The following is a 23,241-nucleotide window of genomic DNA, read 5'->3' on the forward strand; positions in this document are numbered from 1 at the left end:
TTGAGTGAGGCAGCCCTGCACTTCCTACCCCGAGGCCCGAGCGGGATTTCCAGAGGAGCCCTGGCCTCTTTCACACAGCACCACCTTCACCATCTGCGTTCTCATCTTCGGCCTCGCCGCCGCCCCTCGCTCGGGCTGCCGGCAGGTTTAGATTCCAGTCTCTGTGGGGTCTGCTCGCGGGGGGCTTTGGAAGTTACAGTACCTTAGGCCAGTGTTGTCTGGGATTCAATATTGCATTATAAGTGGTGACACATTGTGGGTGGGTGGGAATCTATTATTGCATTATGGAGGCTGCTGCTTCCCTGAACAGGCTATGTTTTGTGTGTGAAGCGGGCCCACACCTGCTGGAGCTGGGACCTGGAAATGCGGAGGACGGAAGGCATGAGTCTGTGGTTTCCTGCCGTGAGGGGCATGTGCCTGCGGTGGGGCATGCGCACGGGGCTGCTCTCCGCCGAACGGCTGCGCTGTATGAAAGTGCCACCAACGTGAGGGTAGTGTTCTGTCTCCAGGGTTGAGGAGGAGAAAACGGAGGACGCCAGTCTTCTCAGGGGGCTGTACCTCGGGAGGGAGTGCTGAGAAGGCCTGTCCTCCTCCAACTGAAAAAGACCAAGAAGAGTGGAGGAAAAGGTGTCAGGCAAAAGAGTTGACTCGCCCCTGGTTTGTGATGCGCATGCTGCGGACATCTTCGCTGGCGGATGAAAAATGCTTTTGCTCTACACAGGGCCTTACCTACTGCTCTCTATGGCTATCAGCTCCCAGGGATGCTATGGGCACCATGGAGGCCTGCCACGCTCTCCCCAGCCATAGACAGAGCAGAGTGACACCAGCGGTGCCAGGCTCTGCTGCTCTGTCCCCTCCTCTGGCTCTTCAGGATACACGCCTCACACCTCTCTGTTCACTGGCAGTGCTCATCTTGGCATGCCACTAAGCTATTCATACATCTTGCATATGGGTAAGAGTCCAACTCTGAACACATTTGGGAACCACATGGATGACAGAAGGTGAAACAGTGCTAAAATGATTATGTGTATTTGAAAGTGAAGGATTCTCAGGGGTTCTTTCAATGAATCTTATTAAAACTCACTCCAAGGATTTGAAAAAGCAAGTTTGAGGGCTGTTAGTAGACTTTTCTTTTCTCACACTTACATTGCTGGCCTCCTGATACATTTTTATATTGAGTACCTGCAGGGGGAGTGTTAATGCTTCCAGTTCTGGTAAGCAGTGGATAGACAGCAGTTGGACAGGCAGGCAGAGTATAATTCTCCCTTCAGTGAGAAATTCAAAACACAGAACCATAGGAGGACATGAGGAGAAGATGCACTCTTAGGTTCCTCTTCTGCTTCTGTGATCCTGGGAGAGCCAGGAGAGGGAGGAAGTGCACCCACTGAGGACAGTTTGTGCCAGGATGAGATTGCAGTCCCTACCTTCCCTTTATGCTCTGCGTGGAAGAGAGAGGCATTAAGGGGATGACTTCAGATCCTTCACCCTGGAAGTGCTAAGCCCTTCCTCCCCTTTCTACCTCTTTTATGAAACTAGCACTTTCACAAGGGTCAGCAGCCTCAATCTCCAGAACCAGACCTTTTTTCCTGGAATCACTTTTTTCCCTTCAAGGGAAGGAAGGGAAAATGGGAAATGCATTCCCTTCCTTACTCTGCATTTCTTCTCAGGAAGTCTCTGCAGGTGAAATGCAGAAAGGCAATATTGGATTTTCTTTAAACTGCTCTCCTTACCTTACTGGAGATGTTGCCCTTGCACTAGAAAAAGAGCTCAATGTCATCCAGTGTCATCTCTTTCCTGTCACCTTCAATATCTCTGCAGTGCTTTGAGGCAGATATCTTATCTTCAGAAGAGCCTCAGAGCTACTCAGTTCGTGGTTGGCATTGAATGTGAAAAGCAATTATTCACAGTCCTAAATGTACTGCATGTCACTGCATAGATCAGAGTCTCAGATAATAATAATGTAATGCTGTCATACAGAGTACTCAAGAGAGACAAATAAAATCTAGACAGCAGCTCTAATTTCTCAAAAAGACAACCATCTTCTCTTTGCATAGACAGGGTAGAAATTCAGCCCTGGGTGTGCTATTTGCAAGCTGCACAACTAAGCATTACTGGAATTTTTATTCCTAATTTTTGTTCCATGTTTGGGTTCAGCATATATGACTTCCAAGGTATATATCATCTCAATATGGTAAAGACTTCTCAGATCTCAAAGGATCATTCCAGCTACCCAGAGAGACCTCCCCTACAGCACAGGAGCAAGGAACTTGCCCAGGCCATGAAGAAGCAATTACAACACCCCATCAGCAAGTGCATTTTGGTATTGCTGCCTGCAGGATGAAGCTGAGAGCTTACAGACATGCCACCTTTTCTCACTGATGCTCTAATGCTTAAATTACTCAGTCAATGCTGAAGGTGCTGCCCCCCTTTATCCCTTTGCAGCAATCAGGCTGGACCACCTTCCATCAGGCCTATCCTGCTCTGTTTGGACAGGGTCAGTGGGACACTTTGTGTGTGAAGTCCCAGGAGAATGTGATGTTGATAGAACTCAATATATGTTACAGATATAAAATGTAATTAGGAACGTCTACTGAGCTTAAGGTTTTGATTGCTATTACCTGATAGATATATACATTTATATTTAAAGAACATATGTGAATATTACTTCCACTACCACCCTTTTTCTGATCCTTTATTTCTAACACATGGATGGACAGGGACCCTGAATCTAAAGAGTGTAAGAGGCCAACTCTACGCTCATCCTTCTCCATCAGCTGACAAGCTTCTCTCCTCATGGGGAGGGAAGACAGAGGAGCTGAGTGCCAAAGAATCCCATCATCTACAACAGGCATCAAACACAGACCAGTGGGAACTACACTGGGGGAGGAGCAATGAGTGTTCCCCTCTGCCAACGCCCGTCTCTCACCACTAGAAATGGTCCCTCAGGTTGCCTCAGAGCAGCCCACAGAGGACGCTGTAGAAGGCAAAGGAAACCAAGAGACACAGCTCCTTTTCCCCTGCTGCCCTTGCTCGAGACACAAACAATTTTAAGCAAGTCCACTTGTAGCACTCTCCTGGCTGTGTGAGAAAAGAGGCTGAAGACAGCATCAAGATGATTTCAAAGAGTGATTTTAACTACACAGCTGAGTTGGTAAGGAAAACCACAGTAGTGCCTCTTCACACTGGGACCTTTTCTAACAGATGAACTCTAGGCCTGTAAGAATCAGCCTAAGCAAAATGCTCTCTGAACCCTGCAGAATAAATTCAAGGATAGGTAAAGCAGAGTAAGTATCATCTCCCACTTTAATTTTTCACTTCTCTTGTGGTTTTTTAGATGTGACATCATTTGGACAGGCATGTTTTAGGCAGGTGAATCCCCAAACATTTTGTAAAATGCCAATTGCACTAGCAACAGGGGAGACTGAGTCAAGATATACCTATGAGCACAGACCTGAGCATAGTCAGAAATAGTTTCTAAAATTCATGCATGCATGAACGCTTGTAAGTCTTTTCACTGCAGAAGGCAGCAGTAAGTTGCCATGCCTGTCAAATATCAGTGAATTTATTCAGCATACTTAAGAGCTTGACAGATTTTTAAATTACATTGCGAGGTACGGGTTTAAATTATTTCCACCAGTAACAGCAACCCTGTGTCAGGATTAATAGGTAAACAGAAGTGCAGCTTCAATCTTTTCTTCCAGTCATTCTTTATCTATTTCTACAGCTTTATCTGCACACTAGTGCCTAAAAAAACCCCTGAGTCTTATTAGGTCATCCCTGAAATGCATACATTAAAGTAAACCCTTAGAGCTCTGTTAAACAGATGTATTGAGTGGTGCACAGAGAGAAGGGCTTGAACATGACACAGCTTCTGTTCCCCGTTTATATCAGGTCTTCCCATGAGATCTGTGCTCCACTGCAGCCATTTTCTTGTCATCTGAAACTGGGAGATTCCTAATATGTGAGAATATTTGGGTCAAAAACTCCCCCAGGCTGTTCAGAGCTTCCTCTGTACTCGACTTTGCTCACAGCAGCATCTGATCATTCTGTGCTCCCTCTCACACCCACAGAGTTTTAACGAGGACAGCACCATCATCTCTCACATTTGAGCTACAGCATCTGTCTTCCAAAAGACTGACATATTTGAAGAAACATCTGAGTTCTAAATGAGGATAACTCAGGGAATTGAAGGCTGGTCAGGCTTGAAAGGACATGGAGCAAATCCTCCTGGAAGAAGGCATTTCCAAACATAAGAAGGTGCAGTCAACAGGGATATATGAAGGGGAAGTCATGTCTGATGAACCCAAGAGCTTTCTGTGCTGAGAGGGTGGGAGGTTGTTGATCTTGACTTTAGTAAGGTTTCTGACACTGTCTCCATAAAATCTTCATAGACAAAACAATTAAATACGGGCTAGATAAATAGATAGTGAATTAGACTGAAAACTGTGGGCTCCTGGTCATAAAATACCATGTTTGGAGAAAAAATGTCCAGTCATTAATGGTACAACCAGGGGCTGATAATGCAGCCACTACTATTTAACAACTTAATCACTGACCTGGATGATGGGACAGAGTGTACCTTCTGCAGAGTCACAGATGACATAATACTGGGAGGAGCAGCTGACACACCAGAAGGTTTTGCTCACATTCAGAGATGCCTGGATAGGCTGGTGAAATGGCAAAAAGAATTTCACAAAGTTCAGCAAAGGGAAGTGTGGAGGAACAGAACGCACTGTGGGCCACCTGTTTTGGAAGCAGTTTGACACAAAAGCACCTGGAGGTCCTGGTGGACTCTAAGCTGAACACAAGCCAGTAAGGTGCCTTTGTGGCAAAAAGGGCCAAGAGCCCCTCAGGATGTGTCAGGAGTGCAGCCAGCAGGCTGAGGGAAATGCTCCTTGCCCTCTGCTCAGCACTGTGAGTCACACCTGCAGGGCTGTGCTCCAGTTCTGTGCTCCAGTACAAGAGACACGTGGACATGCTGGAGGTAGTCCAGAGAAGGGTCACAAAAATGATGAAGGGACTGGAAGACTTTTCATTTGAGGAGAGGCTGAGAGAGCTGGGACTGCTTAGACTGGAGAAGAGAAGGCTCAGAGGGATCCTTAACAATAATCATAAATACCTGATGGGAAGATGGATCCAGACTCTTCTTAGTGATGTCCAGTGAAAGTAAAAGAAGAAAGGAACAGAAACTGAAATACAGGAAATTCCATTTAAACATTTTTATAAGTTTTTTTACCATAACAGTGATTGTACACTGGAACAGGCTGCCCAAAGAGGTTGTGGAGCCTCATTCCTCAGAGCTACTTTGACTGGACACTGTCCTTAGCAACCTGCTCTAGATGATCCATCTTGGAGCAGAGGGTAGACCTAGATGATCTCTAGAGGTCCCTTCCAAGCTCAGGCATGCTGTGATTCTGTGACAATCCAGAAGTCACTGTCTTTCTGCCAGTTACAAGTGATGGCTCACAGAATGGAGCCAGAGAATGGAGAAACAGAAGGAAGCACTTAGAGCAGGGATTCCCCATTTGCTTTCAGTGAGCATGCTGACACCAAGGGATGATCACCAGCTTTTGGGACACCAGAATGAGGTCACAGATGGGTACAACAAAGCCTATGACTTCAGTCGTGGTATTTCAGCATTTAGTGACATTTTTACCTATCTTACAGGCTCAATACATATTTAAAGATAAGGAAGATTTACTCACCTACACACACACACACACACACACACAACCACAGTTCTAATCAAACCCAGAGAAGCAAAAGCATGAGCTACAGGAAACATCTGTCACTGCTAATGAAGCCTTCAGTATTTTCACTAGTTAAGTCCTTGGTCAACTTCTTATCAGTGTCCCAGCCACCCATCCCTTCATATTTGCTGCACCCAAGGAAAAGAGGTTTCTACTTCCCTTTAGGCACCAAGTCCCTTTGAGAGTTAATAGCTGGTTTTGTGATAGCAAGTGGGAAAATATGAGTAACACTGCACAGCTGCAGTGGTAACTGAAGGATTCAGACATCAAAGGAAGAACCACTAATTCCCAGTCAGCTAAAGAAGTTCAGTGTTAGTCTGTGTGTACAAAGCTAGGCCACAGAGTTAATAGAGGGTATTTGAGGACATAGGAACAAAAAAAATGCAGTTTGCTGGAGAACAAAGGCTGCCTGATATATTAGCAGTAATCACCCCCAATCCCATTATTTTACCTTTTTTGCCTGCTCTTTAAATATCCCTGTGCAGTGATAAGAAGTCTGTGCTGCATCATATCCAACTCCCCCAGTCATTTCACATAGAGGTGCATGTGCTGTGGCCAAGAAGGCCTCTCCAGGCTCCTTTAGCCACACTAAATATGTCAGTGAAATGTCCCTGCTGTTGTTTACAGCTGGTTCTTATCAGCTGGCTCTTACCATGTTCATTGCACCTTGCAGATCTTGCACTGACCAACCCCCAAAGTGTACAGACCACAGAAAATTCAGACACAGACCCTTCCAACTCTGCCAAGCTTGCCTTATGCAATTTCTAGATACCAGGGGCATTCCACATATTGGCTTTCTACAGCAAACACCTCCACCTAGGAGCCCTGCAACTGGAATGCAGTCTCTATGAGAAGCATGTGCTGCTTCTGTTCCACGCTCAGCAGGACAGCCCTTGTGCCTACTGTCAGCATTTCTATCCTTCCTGTACATGCTCATACACCTTAACAGGGAACACCTTGCCTGGTGATTTGCAAAGATTTGCTTTGATTCCTTTTACATAAATTCTTGTCTCGTTCACGGTTTTCTTCTTGCATCTCTTGGGGATCCAGAGAAGAGAAGATTCTGGGCAAGACCTGAATAGAAGGATGTTCTTTTAACATGCTCCAGTCCAGTGAACACTTCCTTGGAGAATAAGCTCAAGAGGGAAGCAGAAATGAAATTATCATCTTCCAGACAGGAACAGGCAGACTGCACTGTCATGGGAGGGTATCCCTGTGTACATGACTCAAAACTTGCCTGCTCTTTGCTTTGCTTATGGATCCCATGTGCATGAGAGATCTTCATCAACATATAAATACAAAAAGCAAAAAGCTCTTAGGGGAACAATTTGATTGCCTCTTGCACTGAACACTCTGGGACAGCCTTCTTCTTAAACAAGATTAGGTATGACAGGAACTCTGTGCCTAGTGTATCATATTTTTTTCAGCTAATCTAATAAATAACATCCTACTAAAAACTGAACTACTTTATAGCATCAGAAGACCACAGGAAAAAAGCAAAACTGAAAGGAAAAAAGCCCTCTACAACTATATGGAAAAAACACAATAGGTAAAGAACATTTCTGTGAGTAAATACATGGTAACAGCAATGCTCCTCACTGAAGTAAGGTTGATGAGATGTATGTGCTGGCTACTCTGAGCTTTTTGTTAAGTATTTAGAAGAAAGATTAATTTTAGGGAGTTATTTTATGATTTGCATTGTTATGGGAGTGTGCAGTGCTGATGTGTTATTAGATTAGAGGTAATTCTCTTGCAATACACTCCTATTGTTGCTGAGAAACTATGTGGAGAAGATTTGCTAGCAATACCTCCATACAACTAAGCAGTTACTAAAAAACGTCTGTGGGAGAGCATAAAAGGAGAGAGTAGAGATACCCAAATCACAACTGTGCTCTCCTCTTGTCCCTGAACCGAAATGGCTGAAAGATCTTTATAACAGTGTGTCCTCAGAAGGACATCACTGGCTTTTGGGAGCACTTCTAAGGTGTTCACAACATTTGCCAGCACTGTCAGAAGAGTTTTACAAGAGCATCCATGTTTGGAATCAAAGACTTCTCCAGCACAGTTGAGGTTTCCTAAGATGATGCTATGATAGGCAACAAGGTACAGACCCAGGGATCTTACCTGTCTCTGAGGACCAGTAGGTTCAGATTCTCGTCTCCTTTGTCGGAGGGCTGGTGCTGAATGTAAGGGGGAGTGGGCTGGACTTCCTGTCTGCTGTTCATGTCTACTGTCAGACACTGTTTGAGAAGGTCCTTCATGTCTATGGGAACTGTCCTCCTCAGTCACAGGCAGCATACCCCGACTTCGCCCATCGTGAGTCTTCGGCCTCACTGCAGCATCTGCCCCCAGGCGCCTTCTCTCTTCCCCATCTTCAATAGGCCTCAGTTCCTCGGGCTCCTCATCCGTGGTTCCAGAGGTGCTCGGCTCAGCACCGGGGTGGAAGTCCTTCAGCTCTGTCTCCTTATCAATGATAACCCACTCCTTGCTGTCAAAGTCCTCCTCCTCAGCCAGCGGCACCGAGCGGAAGGCGTTGCTGAGGGCCTCGTGCTCCACGGAGGCCGACACGTCCATCCTGCCGCTGGCCTGCCGGTCAGCCTGGCCCGTGTCGATGGACAGCATCTGGGCCGGCTGCGAGGAGCACACGAGCCGGGACGGAGAGCCAGGGATGTCCATTCGAGACCTGGGGACACAACAAGAAGCCATTCAAAACACATCGGGGTTGTGGGCAACTGTGACGGTGTTCGCAGGGGTCCCAGCATGAGGGGAGGGATGAGAATGTTGACTCTATGTTTCAGAAGGCTTGATTTATTATTTTATGATATATATTATATTAAAACTATACTAAAAGAATAGAAGAAAGGATTTCATCAGAATGCTAGCTAAGAATAGAAAAACAATAGAATGAATAACAAAAGCTTGTGTCTGAGACAGAGAGTCCGAGCCAGCTGGGCTGTGACTGGCCATTAATTAGAAACAACCACATGAGACCAATCACAGATGAACCTGTTGCATTCCACGCAGCAGATAATCATTGCTTACATTTTGTTCCTGAGGCCTCTCGACTTCTCAGGAGAAAAAATCCTAAGGAAAGGATTTTTCAGAAAATATCATGGCTACAGGCAACGACAGTGACCATAAGAGAAAGCCTGTATAGGCCCTTCTCACTCAGTTCTTGGTACACTTCAGGAAGACAGGCTTAAACAAAAATATTTCTTTAGAACCTACAATGGTGTGAAGAAGTGCTTCAGTATGACAGCCAATTCAGCATCTCTTTGCCCTGTAGACAGGATGATAACCATTTCCACCCAACAACACCTTTCCCCCTTGTTAAATTCGACTGGCTTGTGAAAAAAACCTTCAAACCATGTTCTGATCAATGTTTCTCATTTGGCCTGCATCTGCTGCTTGCTTTGCACAAAGCCAGAGCATCTGCTGCCCAGATTTTAGGACAACTGCAGTGTGTTTTCAACAAGCATCATCCAGAAGCCTTGCAGACTCTTCTGGGGAAAGCCTTCCATGTGTGAGACATCAACATTTTTGACAAAGAAAGGGGAAGTAGAGAAGGAGGTGAACCGAAAGTCAATGTAGATAAAGTTGCAAGCATTAGCTGCTGGTCTAATGATTAGGTTGGTCTCAAGAGTGAATCCTCAGGACTTGCTGAAGGCTACAGAGGGTGAACAAACCTTCTTTCATGTGGATCTGCTTTTCCATCAGCTGTGGAGAGCCGCTCTGACTCGGGGCTGTTGACGCGGCGGTAGCGGAGGGAGCGCACTTGTGCGGTCGGCGACTCCGGAGGCACTCGGACAGGGGAACTGGGGCACACCCCGTTTCTCTGCTCCTCTTCCACCATGCACTGAGTCTGGAGGGGGGAAACACAAAGAACTTCAAGATCTGGCCAAAGATGTTAATTTCCATCCTTCACTGTTGCTCTGGACTTTCTCCCAGGATACAATCTCACAATCTACACAAGCAATGTCTGAAGAGAGGCAGGGTCCCTCTGCCCTGGCAATCAGCTGCTATTAAAATAAGGTATGGATTTAAAATCAATTCAAATATTTAAACATCTTTACAAGGTGGTCTGTGCATTTCAATTACTCTGAGTGTTGATCCAAAGGAGTTCTCATGGGTAAACCTACTGCATACACAAACCCTAACTGCTTATCCAAGATGCCTAAGAGCCTTGTTTGTCAACATTCATTTTATCAGGGGCCATGCATTACATTGCAATGTACACACTTTTACATCTGGTCTGACTAAGGCATCTCCTAATTACCAGGGTGGTTTGGGTTTTTTGTTTGTGGTTTTTTTGTTTGTTTGTTTAATCTTGGTCCTTTAAACAAAGTCTTCCATGATATCCATTCAACCACAACATCAGTAAGAGCTCTCCATAGAACCAAGGTCATGCAGGGAGCTGAACACATTCATGGATATTCTATCATTCCATATTTCCTCTTTCATATTGCCTTATTAAATTTTATTTTTTTTAAATTTAGCAGCAAACAGAGGAGCAAAAGTAGGTGACCAACACAGCTGCCCTCTGCCTTCCACAGTGCTGATTTTCCTTAGAAAAGAGGGGCAAAAAGCACAGCAGCAGCACAGGATTTGCATTCATCACTGCTGTCATGCAGCATCAGCTGCTGCACACTACCCGTGTGTGGGGATCTGTATGGAGAATGCTCACCCTTTCCTGCCCTTCTTCCCCTTGTCCCCCATTAATGCCAGAGGGTCTGAACACAACAGCATCTCAGGAAAGCGCTGCTGATCCAGACAGCTGCCTTGTGCATGCAATGTGTACATGGCAAGTCAGCCAGTGCCCATAAATTAGCAGACCTAAACCACCCAAGCTGGAGTTGGAATGCATAACTAAAGAGCTTTTGCAGCTAAGGAGAGTGGAGGAGAACTTTCAAGCATTAGAGGAAAAGCAGAATAGATGGTAATGATTTAATCTGTAATACAGTCATGGCCAGGAGAAGGTTAGCAACAAACAAAGGTCAAATGTGTTTGTGAAGGGAGCAAAGTGCTGATGTAACTGTTGGGTAGCACCAGCTTGGTAAGATTCACGAGCAGAGAACTGGGGGATGGTGTGGGAGAACAGCGACAGTAGTTCTGTCCTTAACACAGAAATGGGAGAAGTGGGACAGGAGGAGATCTGAACTGTCTGCACAGAGAAGTAAGGATCACCTTAGACAGTTATTAGGGAGAAAAAACATGGCAAGCTCCACTCATGTCCTAAATACAAAGAGCAAGACAGGGAGAGCCAGTTAATTCTAGTGCTACAAGAGTGGAAGATGAAGGATGCTGTGAAATAGAAGGGTGTTTAAACACACCAGTGCCCTTGTGGTTCTGGTGCCTCAGATTACAAGCAGAGGTAGAGCTGTGTCCTTAGGTATCAAATTGGAAGCATCATTTTTTTCTCCACATAGTGACTGCTACTTAAATAAAAACCAATCCTCTCTAAGAGAACAGTCAGACTGAAGACAAAGCAAAAGGACAGGCAAGCAAAGCCTGTCAAAGCATCATTTTTTTCTCCACATAGTGACTGCTACTTAAATAAAAACCAATCCTCTCTCAGAGAACAGTCAGACTGAAGCAAAGCAAAAGGACAGGCAAGAGTCAAACTAAAGATAACAACCCTCAAAGAAAGGACTTCAGCTCTGGAGAGCTTGCTGCCCTGGGCTGTGCTGCACAGCCTGCTGTGTAGCTACAGAACCTGTCAGAGCTGAAGTGCTCCCTGCCATGCTGAGAAACTCCCAAAGCTCCTCTGGCAGCAGCTTGACAACAAATAGCCTGGCACAAGAGTCACCTGGCTGTGCTGTGGAGCTTCTAGAAACCTCCCTGCCTTGAGCTGCTGCTATGACAGGACTTGTGAATGAGGTACCTAAGAGAGAACACACAGCTAGCATGCAGAAAGGACTCCCCTGTGCAAAGTCTGACTGAAGAGCATCAAAGCACCTGGTGGTAGAAATGCAAAGATAAACACACAGAAGTTGCTAGGATTTTTCTGTAATATTCTCTCTTTTTTTTTTTTTTTTTTTTTTAATATATCTTGTGTGAACAGAACTGTCCCTCTCCATCAGGCTTTTCTCATTTCATATACCTTCAAATGAAAACTTCTGGGAATGCAGAGTTACCAGTGAGAGATGAAGAAGTAATTTGAACTTCATTCATAATTTCTCAGTGTTGGGGAACGTCCCTGCTAATGTTTCATACAGATAACACATTGATCTGCATTATTTGCACTGGATAATTTTAAGTAAATTAGATTATTTCTTGTCCATGCATTTCTAAGAAGACTAAGGACAGTGGAGATACCCATATTTTTGAAATAAGGACTAACTTTGTACTAGTAGAGACTGAAGGGAATTCTGGTCAGCCTCAGAAGACTAACACACTTAAAATGCCACTCCACAAATGTCCATTAAAGACAATTTTGTGATGTGAATCTGATAGGACCTGACAACATTTTAAGTCTGATGAACATTTCTCTGCTAACAGACTGTATGTATCTGATGACCTGCCACTAATACTAATTTACTTGCAGTATGTAAATTTACCTTATTAATAAACTAACTGTCAGATTCTAATACTTGACATTTATCATGGAATCAACCTTCACTGGGGATGCCTCCAAGAAATTAGGTAAGATTTACAAGAAAGGACTGAGAAACACCTTAGAGATTATGAGGAAAATTAATTGAAGTATACATTTTATGTGAGCTAAAAAGTTTAGTATGATCTTGGAATGCAGAAACACCTTAGAGATTACGAGGAAAATCAATTGAAGTATACATTTTATGTAAGCTAAAAAAGCTTAATATGATCTTGGAATGCAGAAATATAAGAATATTAAGTAATGGTTCCTCTCACTCTTCATAGGGGGGAAACCATTGTTAGATGCTCCCTATAGATTTTCCTACCGTTAAAAAAGAAAGTTAAAAAAAGGAAGAGAAAAATGAGTGATCATTCAAGGTACAGAAAAATACAGCTTATGAAGACATCTCTGATTACATTTATTTACCCAACAGTGTCACCTTGATTTTTTAAGCCTTCTGGTGTTTACATTCTTGTGAAAAACTTTCTCACACACTTTCTGTAAATAATTTACTGTTTTGCATTCTTTTATAAAAGAAGCAAAATTTGATAGACTGTTGGTTTGTCCAGTGTTATTAGAAAAGTAGCACTTTCACCCTCCAATCCACTGTCACTTTTAAAAATCTATAAATGTTAGAGTCAGAAAATAAACTTCCTTTTTACACCTTAAGAACCTTAAGCAGCGTGTGTGCATTGTGTTGTTTCGTGTCCTATAGTAACACAAGAGCTTGGGACAAAATAAAATTTTGGTTTTTAATTTCCATGCCTAAGACATTTCTGATATTATATCAGCTATGCAAGGACTAGAATTTCCTTGCTTGAAGTATCAAAATCCTAGATAATGACATGATGGTAAAAAAGATTCACTTTAGCATTACTGGCCCCCAAAATCTCACTTGCATAAAGACCTAAATTAATCCAAATGGCTTTTACTCTGTGAAAAAATTCCCCTTGCCACAGGAGAATTCTTCAATGCTTTTTGTGCCTACTACATAGGATGCTACATCAGTGGATCTGAGTGGCCTCTGGCAGTGTATGAAACCATTGCCCTACATCCAAGAGTCACAGGAGACAAAGAAAAGTTCTTTACTTTGCTGATGCTGATCCTGAGTTTGTTGCGATTCACATCTGTCTCTTCCCAAACTTCCCCCTCGTTGAAAGCCGTGTTCGGAGCCTGCCCAAGGCCTTCCACGGGCCGGCCTGACAGGATGGGAGGAGCGTTCTCTTGGTCACTCAAATGTTCCCCCTGCAGGACATCCTCGGTGTTCTCACGGAGCAGGTCCCCGGGCACCGGAGTGACATTAACCACCCTGTAAAAGAGACCAAAAAAAAGGGTAAAATTATCAGTATATACAGAAGGTAGCTATTGCATCATCCCATAGGAATTCCTCAGCAGATTTTGGGGTAAAGCAGGCAGTCCCAGATGTGACATCCTGAATCAGAACAGGAGGATTCTGTGTAATGAAAATTACAAAGACAGTAGGATGGATCAGTGAAAGCATCTTGGGACCCTTGATAAAACTGGAAACTTCTTCACAAGTGCCCATCACACCATATTGAGCTGTGAAGAAACCTCTCCTTTTGCATGAAAAAATGATGCTTACTAGGCCCTATAGATTTTATCTTCCATAACATTACTAGGGATTACTGTTATCCCCTAATGTCAGCCCCAAAAAAGCACCGAGACAGACCAGTGAACCAGTTCTAATCCAGCCTTTTCTATTTGGACTCCTCTGTACATCTGAGCATCAGTCTCTGTGTACCTTTGTTCACATGAAACACACTGTGAACAGGCTGAGGAGCTGTGTTGGAGGGGTGAGCAGAGCATGCACTCAGCTGTGCTCAGTACTCAGCTCACCATCCACCACCACAGACATAAATTAGTATCAAAACAGATAGATCAAGTGGTGCCCTCTATGCTGTTCCAACTTCCCAGAATCATAATGGCCTTGAAATCTTTAAAAAAAGAACTGAGCTTGCTGTCCACTGTCTGACTGGTACAACTACAACACTCACCCAAACATGGCTGCTGTTTGCCTGGTGTTCTGCTGTGGTGGAGTTGAGGTGCTAGTGGACAACAAGATGTCTGTACCAGCCTTCTCCCAGTCAAAGGCTTCATTCTCAGTGATGCCCCTTTCCTTCATGCTGTTCTCGAAAACCGACATGATTAGCTGCAACAGATTTGCAAGAACAATTTCTGGTAAGTAGGTGTGAGAGTGGCTCTCACCAAAAATGTGAAGTATGTGCATGAGGACCAAGTGCATCCAGTTTGCCTATGAAAAGTGCTAAAAATGAAAGGAAAACTTATGAAATTGCAACAGTTGGTTTTGGCTTCATAAGTAAGATTTCTTCAAACCTACAAAAGAAAAGCATGCAGCATTTTGACACTGATTCAATGAAACCTTGCAGTTAGCTTGTTACTCCAACTCTAAATCCATAACTTCAATTCAGCTTTCCTCTAGGTTAGACAGTACATTATGCAGAACAGTACATTTGATATGCAGAGTTCAAGGGCTGCCAGAAGACATAAAGAGAACAGGAAAAGGCAGCCCTAGGATGCAGACTCATTGCAGTGTCTGGCTGAAATATGGCTTAGTCAGGAGCCCTACGTTGTGTTTAATGTGCACAATGTGGCCTGACACACTTGGCTGCCTAAGAAAATAAAGCTCTAAAAAGGATGATACAATTTTCTTTATAAGATGGCAGGTATAAATGCTCATGGCTGATGCGCTCCATGCTTGTTCCTTTTCTAAGAACTGGTATCCTCTAGGAGAGAATGAAATTACTGTCAGTAGTTCTCAATGCACCAATGCATTAGCAGAGAAATCTGATGTTGTGCTGTCAAAAGGAGACTGGATGCTGTCGGCTAACAGAGCTGTGAGGTCCTACATTTCTAATAAAATTATTTAGCTAAATAATGCAGAACTGACAGGATTCAGCCTGACAGTTTCCCTCTACAGGGAGAGACAATGTGATGGCAAAAGCATTCAGCTTATGGTGTAGAATCAACACTAAGTTATGAATAAAATTTAGCATGAGCAAACATCCTATTTGCAACTATATTCCAGTTCTGTTTATCAGCATGATCAGAAGGACAGGAAAGCCTGCCATTTCCCACTGCTTACCAAACTGCAGAAAAATGCCTATTTGCAGCTTTCAGATGAGCCAACTTTTTCCTCCTTTCTGTGACCCAAAACCTTAGAATCAGGTGCACACTCCTGTGGTAATACTACATTTGATTAACAGAATTTCCAGAGCTGGATGTCAATCAGACCAAGGCACAGGAAATTCTTAGGATTGTATTTGTTTTCTGACTGCTACTTTGGAAATGATTACTGTCGAGTATCTTTTAGTAATTATTATCCTCACAAACTCAAAGATGCCTTGCAAGAGCTCCCCACATTTGTAGACAGATGCCTCTATAAAAGCCATACTGGCTTCTGTTCATTAGATCACCCTCACCCATCTGTCCACTAATGCCAGTCTTACCACAGCTTTGGATTCTTTGTGATGGACATGTCAGTGTCAGGGAGTGGTATCTTGTGAAGCTATTTAAAAATTGGTACTGCTTCTGCCACCTTCCATTCCTTTGACACTGAAGCAGTCTGAAGTAAGAAACCACATGATAAAATTATATGTTCAGCTGCCTTATTCTTAGCATCCCTTTAAGGACTCACTCAGTTGAAACAACTTTTGTTACTTTCTGCTATAACTTATTCTGTAACTCTTGCACTTGACTTTGCAGGCCATTAGGGATTTTACAGCCCTTTACTGTACTCCCTGTAGGATTCTTTTCCACGGCTGAAGGCTACAGGTATTTTCACCTGCCATTATTCTAAAGGTATTTAATGGACTTACTGAGTCTTCTCAGCTTTCTCTGAAACCTTTATACTTCTGATGAAAGGTCAAAGCTTTACAAGGAGAGAAGTGGAGTGGAAAACTGCACAGAACAGTCCCAGCAACAGCCGCTGCTCCTGGAAAGCCATGCAAAAAAGTCACTGGATCCTGTCCAGGGATCCTCTGCCTACAGACAGAATACTAAGAATCAGAAAAGTTTCCATAGTCATGTTGAATTTCCTTCTGCTGGACAAGACAATGTGCAATTCCAACTCTGAGTATCAAACCCACTAGTTTTGATAAAGGCTTCTTTTGATAAAGAAGAGGTCCAGTATGTTTCTCTATTAAAGATGCAACTGTCCATGAGGACATAAAGCTTAATTGCACATTATGTAGCAGCATGCCATGTTTTGGGCTGATGGCCCAGAGAATGAGAGGGAAGCAGCCAATGGGGCACAAATTACCCACTAAGCTGTCATGATACATCTTGTCTAAATGGCTTCTCCTGGCCAAGGCTCAGGAAAGGAATCACAATCAATCCTGAAATATCACATACAAAATGTACCAAACCAGTTATGGATTGTCCAGGCACTCAAGCCTTGAATTCTTTGGGGTTTATCTAAGAAGATGCAATCTTTCAGCAGAAACTTTGGGCACAACAAATTGCTCTTGATCAAGTTTCTAATCTGCACTGTGATCTGCAACACACTATTTAAGAATAAATATAAGGCACACCGCTTTAGTGGCAGAGGTCCCCTTTTGATAAAGGAATGCTCCTGATTTGTGTTTGTAAGCCCTACAAGAATTTCTAGGGGGAAAACATTAGGACTATGATGGAAGATATCTAGTAACTTGGAACGGAGTTAATTTTATTCCCAATAGCTGGTGCAGTGCTGTGCTTTGCATTTAGGATGAGAGCAGTGTTGATAACACACTGATGTTTTGGCTGTTGCTCAGTTGTGCCTACCCTCATTCAAGGAGTTTTCAGTGTCCCATCCTCTGCTGGTGGAGAGCTGCACAAGGAGCTGAGAGGGAGCACAGCTGGGACAGCTGTGACCCAAACTGGCCAAAGGGATATTCCATACCACAGAGTGTCATGCCCAGTATATAAACTGGGGAAGTGGGCTGGAAGGGACCAGTTGCTGCCTGGGCACTGGCTGGGCATCAGGCAATTGTATTTTGCATCACATGATTTTCTATTATTCTTATATTTTTCTTTTTTCTTAATTACGATTTTGATTATTATATTCTATTTGTTTCAACTATTGCATGGTCCTTGTCTGAACCTGTGTTTTTTTTCTTTTTTTTCTTTTTTTCTTTTTTTTTCTGATTCTCCTCCCCATCCCACTGTGCAGGGTACACAGCTGCCAGCTGGAGCTGAACCACCACACTTGGTCAGCATGAGAGAACTCAAACCAGCACTGGTTGTTCACAGGGAGTCTCTCCCAATTGCTCTGACAATATTTGGTACTGACTGAATCTAAAGGAAGATGTCCATATAGGAAACTCACCTTTCCACACCTGCTCAGGATGTGTACAGGACGGCCATTCTCTCAGACAACAACAGCTGATGTGACCATTTCTCCTCGACTGAAATGCAATTCACAATGCCCTAGCTGAGGGAATAGGATGGATTCCCAGGCAAAGGCACTTGTCTTTGCTCTTTAAAGTTCTGTAATCTTCCAGGAGAAAAGGTCACTATTACTTTTCTGATACTCATTGCAAAAATATCTTTGGAGAGAAAAGCCAGCCACACCTGAAACTGCTCTTCTACCAGCTGGACTCTATGCAAGTGTAGTACAAAATATTTTCTACTACATCCTATCTGCACTTTTCCAGGGAAGAGGCATGCCTCTTGCTGTCAAATGAGTCAGAAAACCCCAAAATGCTGCTCTAACACCCACATCCTCCTGCTGTGAAAGTGCTGAAAGTTTGATCCTAACCATGAACCAACGCTGACAGCGATCCATTAAAGGGACAGACCTGACACCTGAGGACATGAGCCCAAGAAGTACAAAAACACAGGCTATAAGATCCATCACCTGACAGCTCAAGTCTGTTTTATTCTACCATCATTTTCCTTTCCCCTGCTTAGGCAAACTTGTGTCATCTATCCATCAGAGAGTAGTGATCTCTGGTCACACTTAGTGTCCTGTTACAGCCTGGTATGTGTCTCTTGGAGACATCATCTCACAGACTCAAAGCTGTAATTAAATTGCCACTCAGCATGACATGTGCTTAGGAGAATCTAAAACTTCAAATTCAATTCAGATTTTTAAATAAGCCATGACTTTATATATTTGTAAACACACTTTCCCAATTTCCTTCATTTCTCTGTCGGTCTGATACTGGTGACAAATTCAAATGGCCTTTGGTATAGTTCTTAATATTTCAGAGTGATACATCCAGATAAATCAACACATAGACATCTCAAAAGCTGAGATGCTTGGAGCATTTGCTGTCTGGAATAGGTCTCCAAGTCAAGCTAGAAGTGGCAAGCTTAGATGCCAGACTTTTGTGGGGAGTTCCCTTTTGGAGGCTTCTTGCCCAAGCTGCACCTGCAAGAAACTGAAGGCAAAAAGGCAATTCACAGCTTCAGTCAAATGCCCTACTGTGAAAGAGCTGTTTGTGTTTAGTACACACTGAATTCTGTCTGGAAACATCTCCTTCCATTTCAGTCTCAAGGATGGCTTTTTGGTACCATTAGGACACAATTATTTTAAGCTGGAATAGAATATAGGAGCATGTAGGTTCAAAGGCAGCTTTGGAAATCTCTAATCCAACCATCTGCTCGAAGCAGAGCTAATTAAAAGGCAGATCATATTTGTCATTCAGCCAATCTTTGGAAATTCCCAAGGATGGAAATTCCACAGCTTTTCTAAGTACCTGTTTTGTATATAAGAACCCACACTCTGCATTTTCCACTCCCCTGCTGGATTCAGTCACAATTTCCCTTGCTGCCTCTATTCTCCCCACAACTGTCCCTTGAGGCAGTGAAAGAGCAATCAGATCTCCCTCTTTGACTTCTCTACTCCAGGACAAACAAATCCAGCTCCCTCTGCATCTCATCAATCCACTTCCATCCCTCTGCAGCTCTCCCTCTTAGTGGCAAATGTTATTTTCCCACTGCACTATGTAGAAAGCATTTGCCTTCTCCTTTTAATTTTTAAAAAATGTGTGGTTGCTATGTTACAACATGTACATGGCTAAACCACAAAGGCACTGTTGGAGAGGGTTTGTTGGAACACCCTCCTACCACTTTCCCACTCATTTGATGCACTATCAACAGGACCAGGCACTCAGATAAGACTGCACAGATCTGCTTATAAAACGTTGTTTCCATCACTATCTTTAATGTGCAGAGAAAACCACTGTGATTTAAAAAAAAAGCAACACAGAATGAAGTTGCTTCAGTTGTGTTGTGTTAGTCTGAGTTACTCACATATAGGCTGACAGCAAACACTGAATGGGAGAAAAAACCCTATGTTAGAATATTAAAGAAAGAGATAATAATGGCCAAGACCTATATAAGTCTTCAAGAAATCAAAGGGGTTGGTGCACAGCATTGAGCTGTCAGTGTAGGCTCTTAGACCTTGGCATGCTGTGCCAAAATTCTGCCACATTTGGAGTACCTCAAAATTTCTGTGTCTTAATGAAAGCCAAAGGTACTGTGTTGTTTGGGAGGAACTATCTGGTGTGGAGTTCAGGATTATTTTAGACAGGGTGGTGGAAGGAGATGAAGGAACTCTTGTGGTTTTGAAGAACTGTACAGTCCAGCCTCTTTTTCCTGGTTCTAGGAAAGGTATTGGGCACACAGGACAGAGAGTACTTTAGACCTGATTAACACAAGAGATCTGATAATCAGGATGCCTTGTCAAGAACAGAGCTTTGAAGATTGAATCAAGACTGGCTGACAGGAAAGGAGATTGAATCAACTTCTACAAGCAAGAGATGTTGCAAAATGTATAAGTTTGTTCTGTGATGATTAACCCAATCATTGTAGTAAAAAATTACCAGCCTTCCTAGAACAGTATATAAACATCTGTAGTCCACAATAAATTTGGACTCTGATCACCACTCAGTCTTGCCCATCTCTCTCACTCACCAATACTCAGACAGATATAAACACATTCATGGAAATGTTAAAAAATCTAAATGCCAATCCATAGTGCCATGCATCATAAAGTAACAAAGACAGGCTCCCACCTGATAGTCTGGCTTGGTGAAGTAGTCTAGGCTTGCAATGTGATCCAGGAAAAGGTGGAACTCTGAAGGCATGTGTTTTAGCAGCATTCGGTGTTCGTACTTTTCTTTTATCATGCCAACCTGCTCCTGGATAAAAACCAATACAAACAAACAAACAAAAACATTTCAGAGCCAAGAATCTCCTCCATTGCTTCACATTTATCATTCCTGGAACACAGACTCTTCCTAGACCCAGCACAGTGTCTACGCACTCCTCCTGTTTGCTGTTCAAGGCACAAGGAGCTTGAGCACTGCAGGCAGAGGTCAAAGGGGAATCCTGAGTCAGAAGCTTGCTGCACAGGTGACCTATTTCTTTCCAGGAATTTTATTCTTTAGCACAAAGTATTTCCAAGACAACATGAACACTTAGCTTTATTCTGTTCAACTTTCTAATTTCAAATCCCATTTGGCTTGTTTGGCACAAAAAGGCGTTTCCCTCCTGTCTTTCTAAAGGCTCTTTTTATTTGTCAGAAGGACAGCTCAGTCTTTGCACTTGTATTGTTTACTTTGCAAGAAAAAAGTAAAAACCATGTGACCAAATATGATTAACAATACTCATAAAAAAAGTCTGATTGCTCAAAATAAGAGAAGCCCACCCTGTGTATCAGAACACACAAAAGCAGGTTAGCAGCTTACAGCAAGATCTGATGAGAAGGAGATTCTGGCTTGACTCAAGAAAAAAAGCTGCACTGAGCTGCAGGAGGAATAATAAAGAGTCATAATAATGAAAATGTAGCACCCTTTTTTAAGCACAGACACCAGTTTTCCTACCTTATCTTTAATCTTTCTCCATGGAAGCTGACCAACAGCAAACTCCACCAACATGTAAAAGAGGGACCACAGATCATCATGTCTGCCCATCTCCTGCAGAAAAGAGAGACCAAGACTGAGGAGCAAAGTTCCCCATGGCTGAGGGCTCCAGGTGTACTCTCCAGATGAGCCACCTCATTTTAAAGGGCAGGAAGAGAAGTCATACTTCACAGTCAATGATTAAAAAAGCCAAATTAAAGGCTAAAGATACATATTTACTAATGCAATAACCTAGATTAAGAAAAAACCCCAAACTGTACATACAACACATTTTTATTATTATTTTTAAGCCTAAATATAATCCAAATCCTCTCAAGAGTTTTTTGCAGAAGACTCACCATCATGCACCACAACAATTTACAGATTTATAACATTTCCGCATACAACTCTCCTCCTGGGTTAGTGAATGGGAAATGGAAACATGGGGATAAAGGCTGAAATTGTCAAAGCACATGAACTCATTTTTGGTGCTCAACTTCCAATGTCTAGGATATGATTTCTCAAAATAGCCTGCATTATACAGCAATTTTTGCGTCTAAATATACATTCAGCTGATGCCAGCTACAGCTGGGCCTACTCAGCTCTTGCAAAAATTATATCTCAGGTTTCTCAGTGTCTCTCAAGAAACAGAAAGAATCCATGATGGCATTCAGCTGCCCTCCCCACATCTCAGTTCCCACCTTTTGTACACAATAACTTGCTCCTTCCCTAAAAAACCCTGACATTTCTTTGTATGTCACAGATCAGCCTACAATGCAGAACTTAGAACCACAGAAGATGCTGACTTGGAATTAATCCATCAGGACCATCAGTCCAACTCCTGGCTGTGCAGGACACCCCAAGAATCACACCCTGTGCCTGAGAGTATTGTCCAAATTCCTGTTTATTGTCTGCAAATGAACCCTAGTGAAATAGGAGAGAGGAATATTTTGAGAAGAATGTTAGATGAGCCTCTAGAAGCATTTATAATGAAACAGGACAGACACTATCTAAACAATGGTTCTTTTCAGGAAAAAAAACACTAGCCTTCACCAGGTAGTTCTTCTCCCGATGGTATGATGGGAATATTTAAAATTACAGATCAAGAATGGATTTGGGGACCGGGCACTTGGTAATTCCTGGCCAAGTTCTGCTAGAAACTAGCAGCAAGCAGCCTGGAACTTAACCAGATTTCCCCTTCAGTGTGGCTTACTCTTGCCCTCAAAAAGTGTCTGGTAATGCAATAATTACAATTTTAAAGTCTGCCAACTATAGAGGACCCACTAAAGGAATCATAATTTTGATTTTACAGTCAACACCCTTATCTACCCAATGGAAATCTCCTGAAATACTAACTTTCACAGATAACAAACCAGAACTCTCACCCTCTTGCTCCTTTTACTTCTGAAAACAGGTCTCAGAGGAGGAATTATCTTACTGGTAACTCCTTATAGCTCCAAAACACTCACCCTGTTTTTGTGTGCATTCACGGAGGCATAGCGGACGGTTCCTCGGAAACCGGCAACGTTGCGAGGCTGGAGGGAGGCAAGAGAAATGTCTCAGGAACAGAGTGGATGACTGCATCCCCTGTGCAGCCAACTGCTGAGAACTCCTTGTCTAAATTGCTATTTGGGATGCACCCAAGGAATAGGAGGCTCTTAGTGCCTTCTTGTGCTCTAGCAGCTACACAGAGAGCGCTCTCTCCGATTCTGCGTATCGAGGAAAGCTCGCCCTACAGAGAAGGCAAGGTGGTTACAGTGCTGTGTTAGAACAGTAACAGTCCAGGCATAGAGAGAAGAACATAAACCAGGGTCAGATTTTCCTTTTTAAACTTCAGGTCAAGGGAAAAGCTAGTAAAGAAGTGCAAAACTGAGTCATGAGTAACATGAGCTAAGCAGAGCCTGAGGATGGCCTGGTCAGGATGGAAATGAGAATCACCTACTCTGACAGATGACCACTGCTGTAAGCATCTTCTGGAAGACTTCAACAAATTCTCTGACTTTCAGAGTTCTTGCTTTTTTCCAGA

General features: G+C 43.2%; 1 protein-coding gene across 4 annotated transcripts in view; it reads right to left on the bottom strand.

Moving 5' to 3' along the window:
- TTBK1 (tau tubulin kinase 1) overlaps positions 1-23,241 on the bottom strand; it is a 100,613-nt gene that overhangs the window by 26,762 nt on the left and 50,610 nt on the right. For all 4 annotated transcript variants that reach the window (XM_063152660.1, XM_063152659.1, XM_063152661.1 and 1 more), the window contains 7 exons: positions 22,685-22,750; positions 21,198-21,290; positions 20,388-20,513; positions 14,361-14,515; positions 13,435-13,654; positions 9,437-9,612; positions 7,875-8,433 (listed from right to left, as the gene is read on the bottom strand). In XM_063152660.1, coding sequence (XP_063008730.1) covers positions 7,875-8,433; positions 9,437-9,612; positions 13,435-13,654; positions 14,361-14,515; positions 20,388-20,513; positions 21,198-21,290; positions 22,685-22,750 — 1,395 coding nt within the window. The remainder of the gene's footprint in view (positions 1-7,874; positions 8,434-9,436; positions 9,613-13,434; positions 13,655-14,360; positions 14,516-20,387; positions 20,514-21,197; positions 21,291-22,684; positions 22,751-23,241) is intronic.

This window comes from Melospiza melodia, chromosome 3 (genome assembly GCF_035770615.1).
Source record: "Melospiza melodia melodia isolate bMelMel2 chromosome 3, bMelMel2.pri, whole genome shotgun sequence".
Lineage (NCBI taxonomy): Eukaryota > Metazoa > Chordata > Aves > Passeriformes > Passerellidae > Melospiza > Melospiza melodia.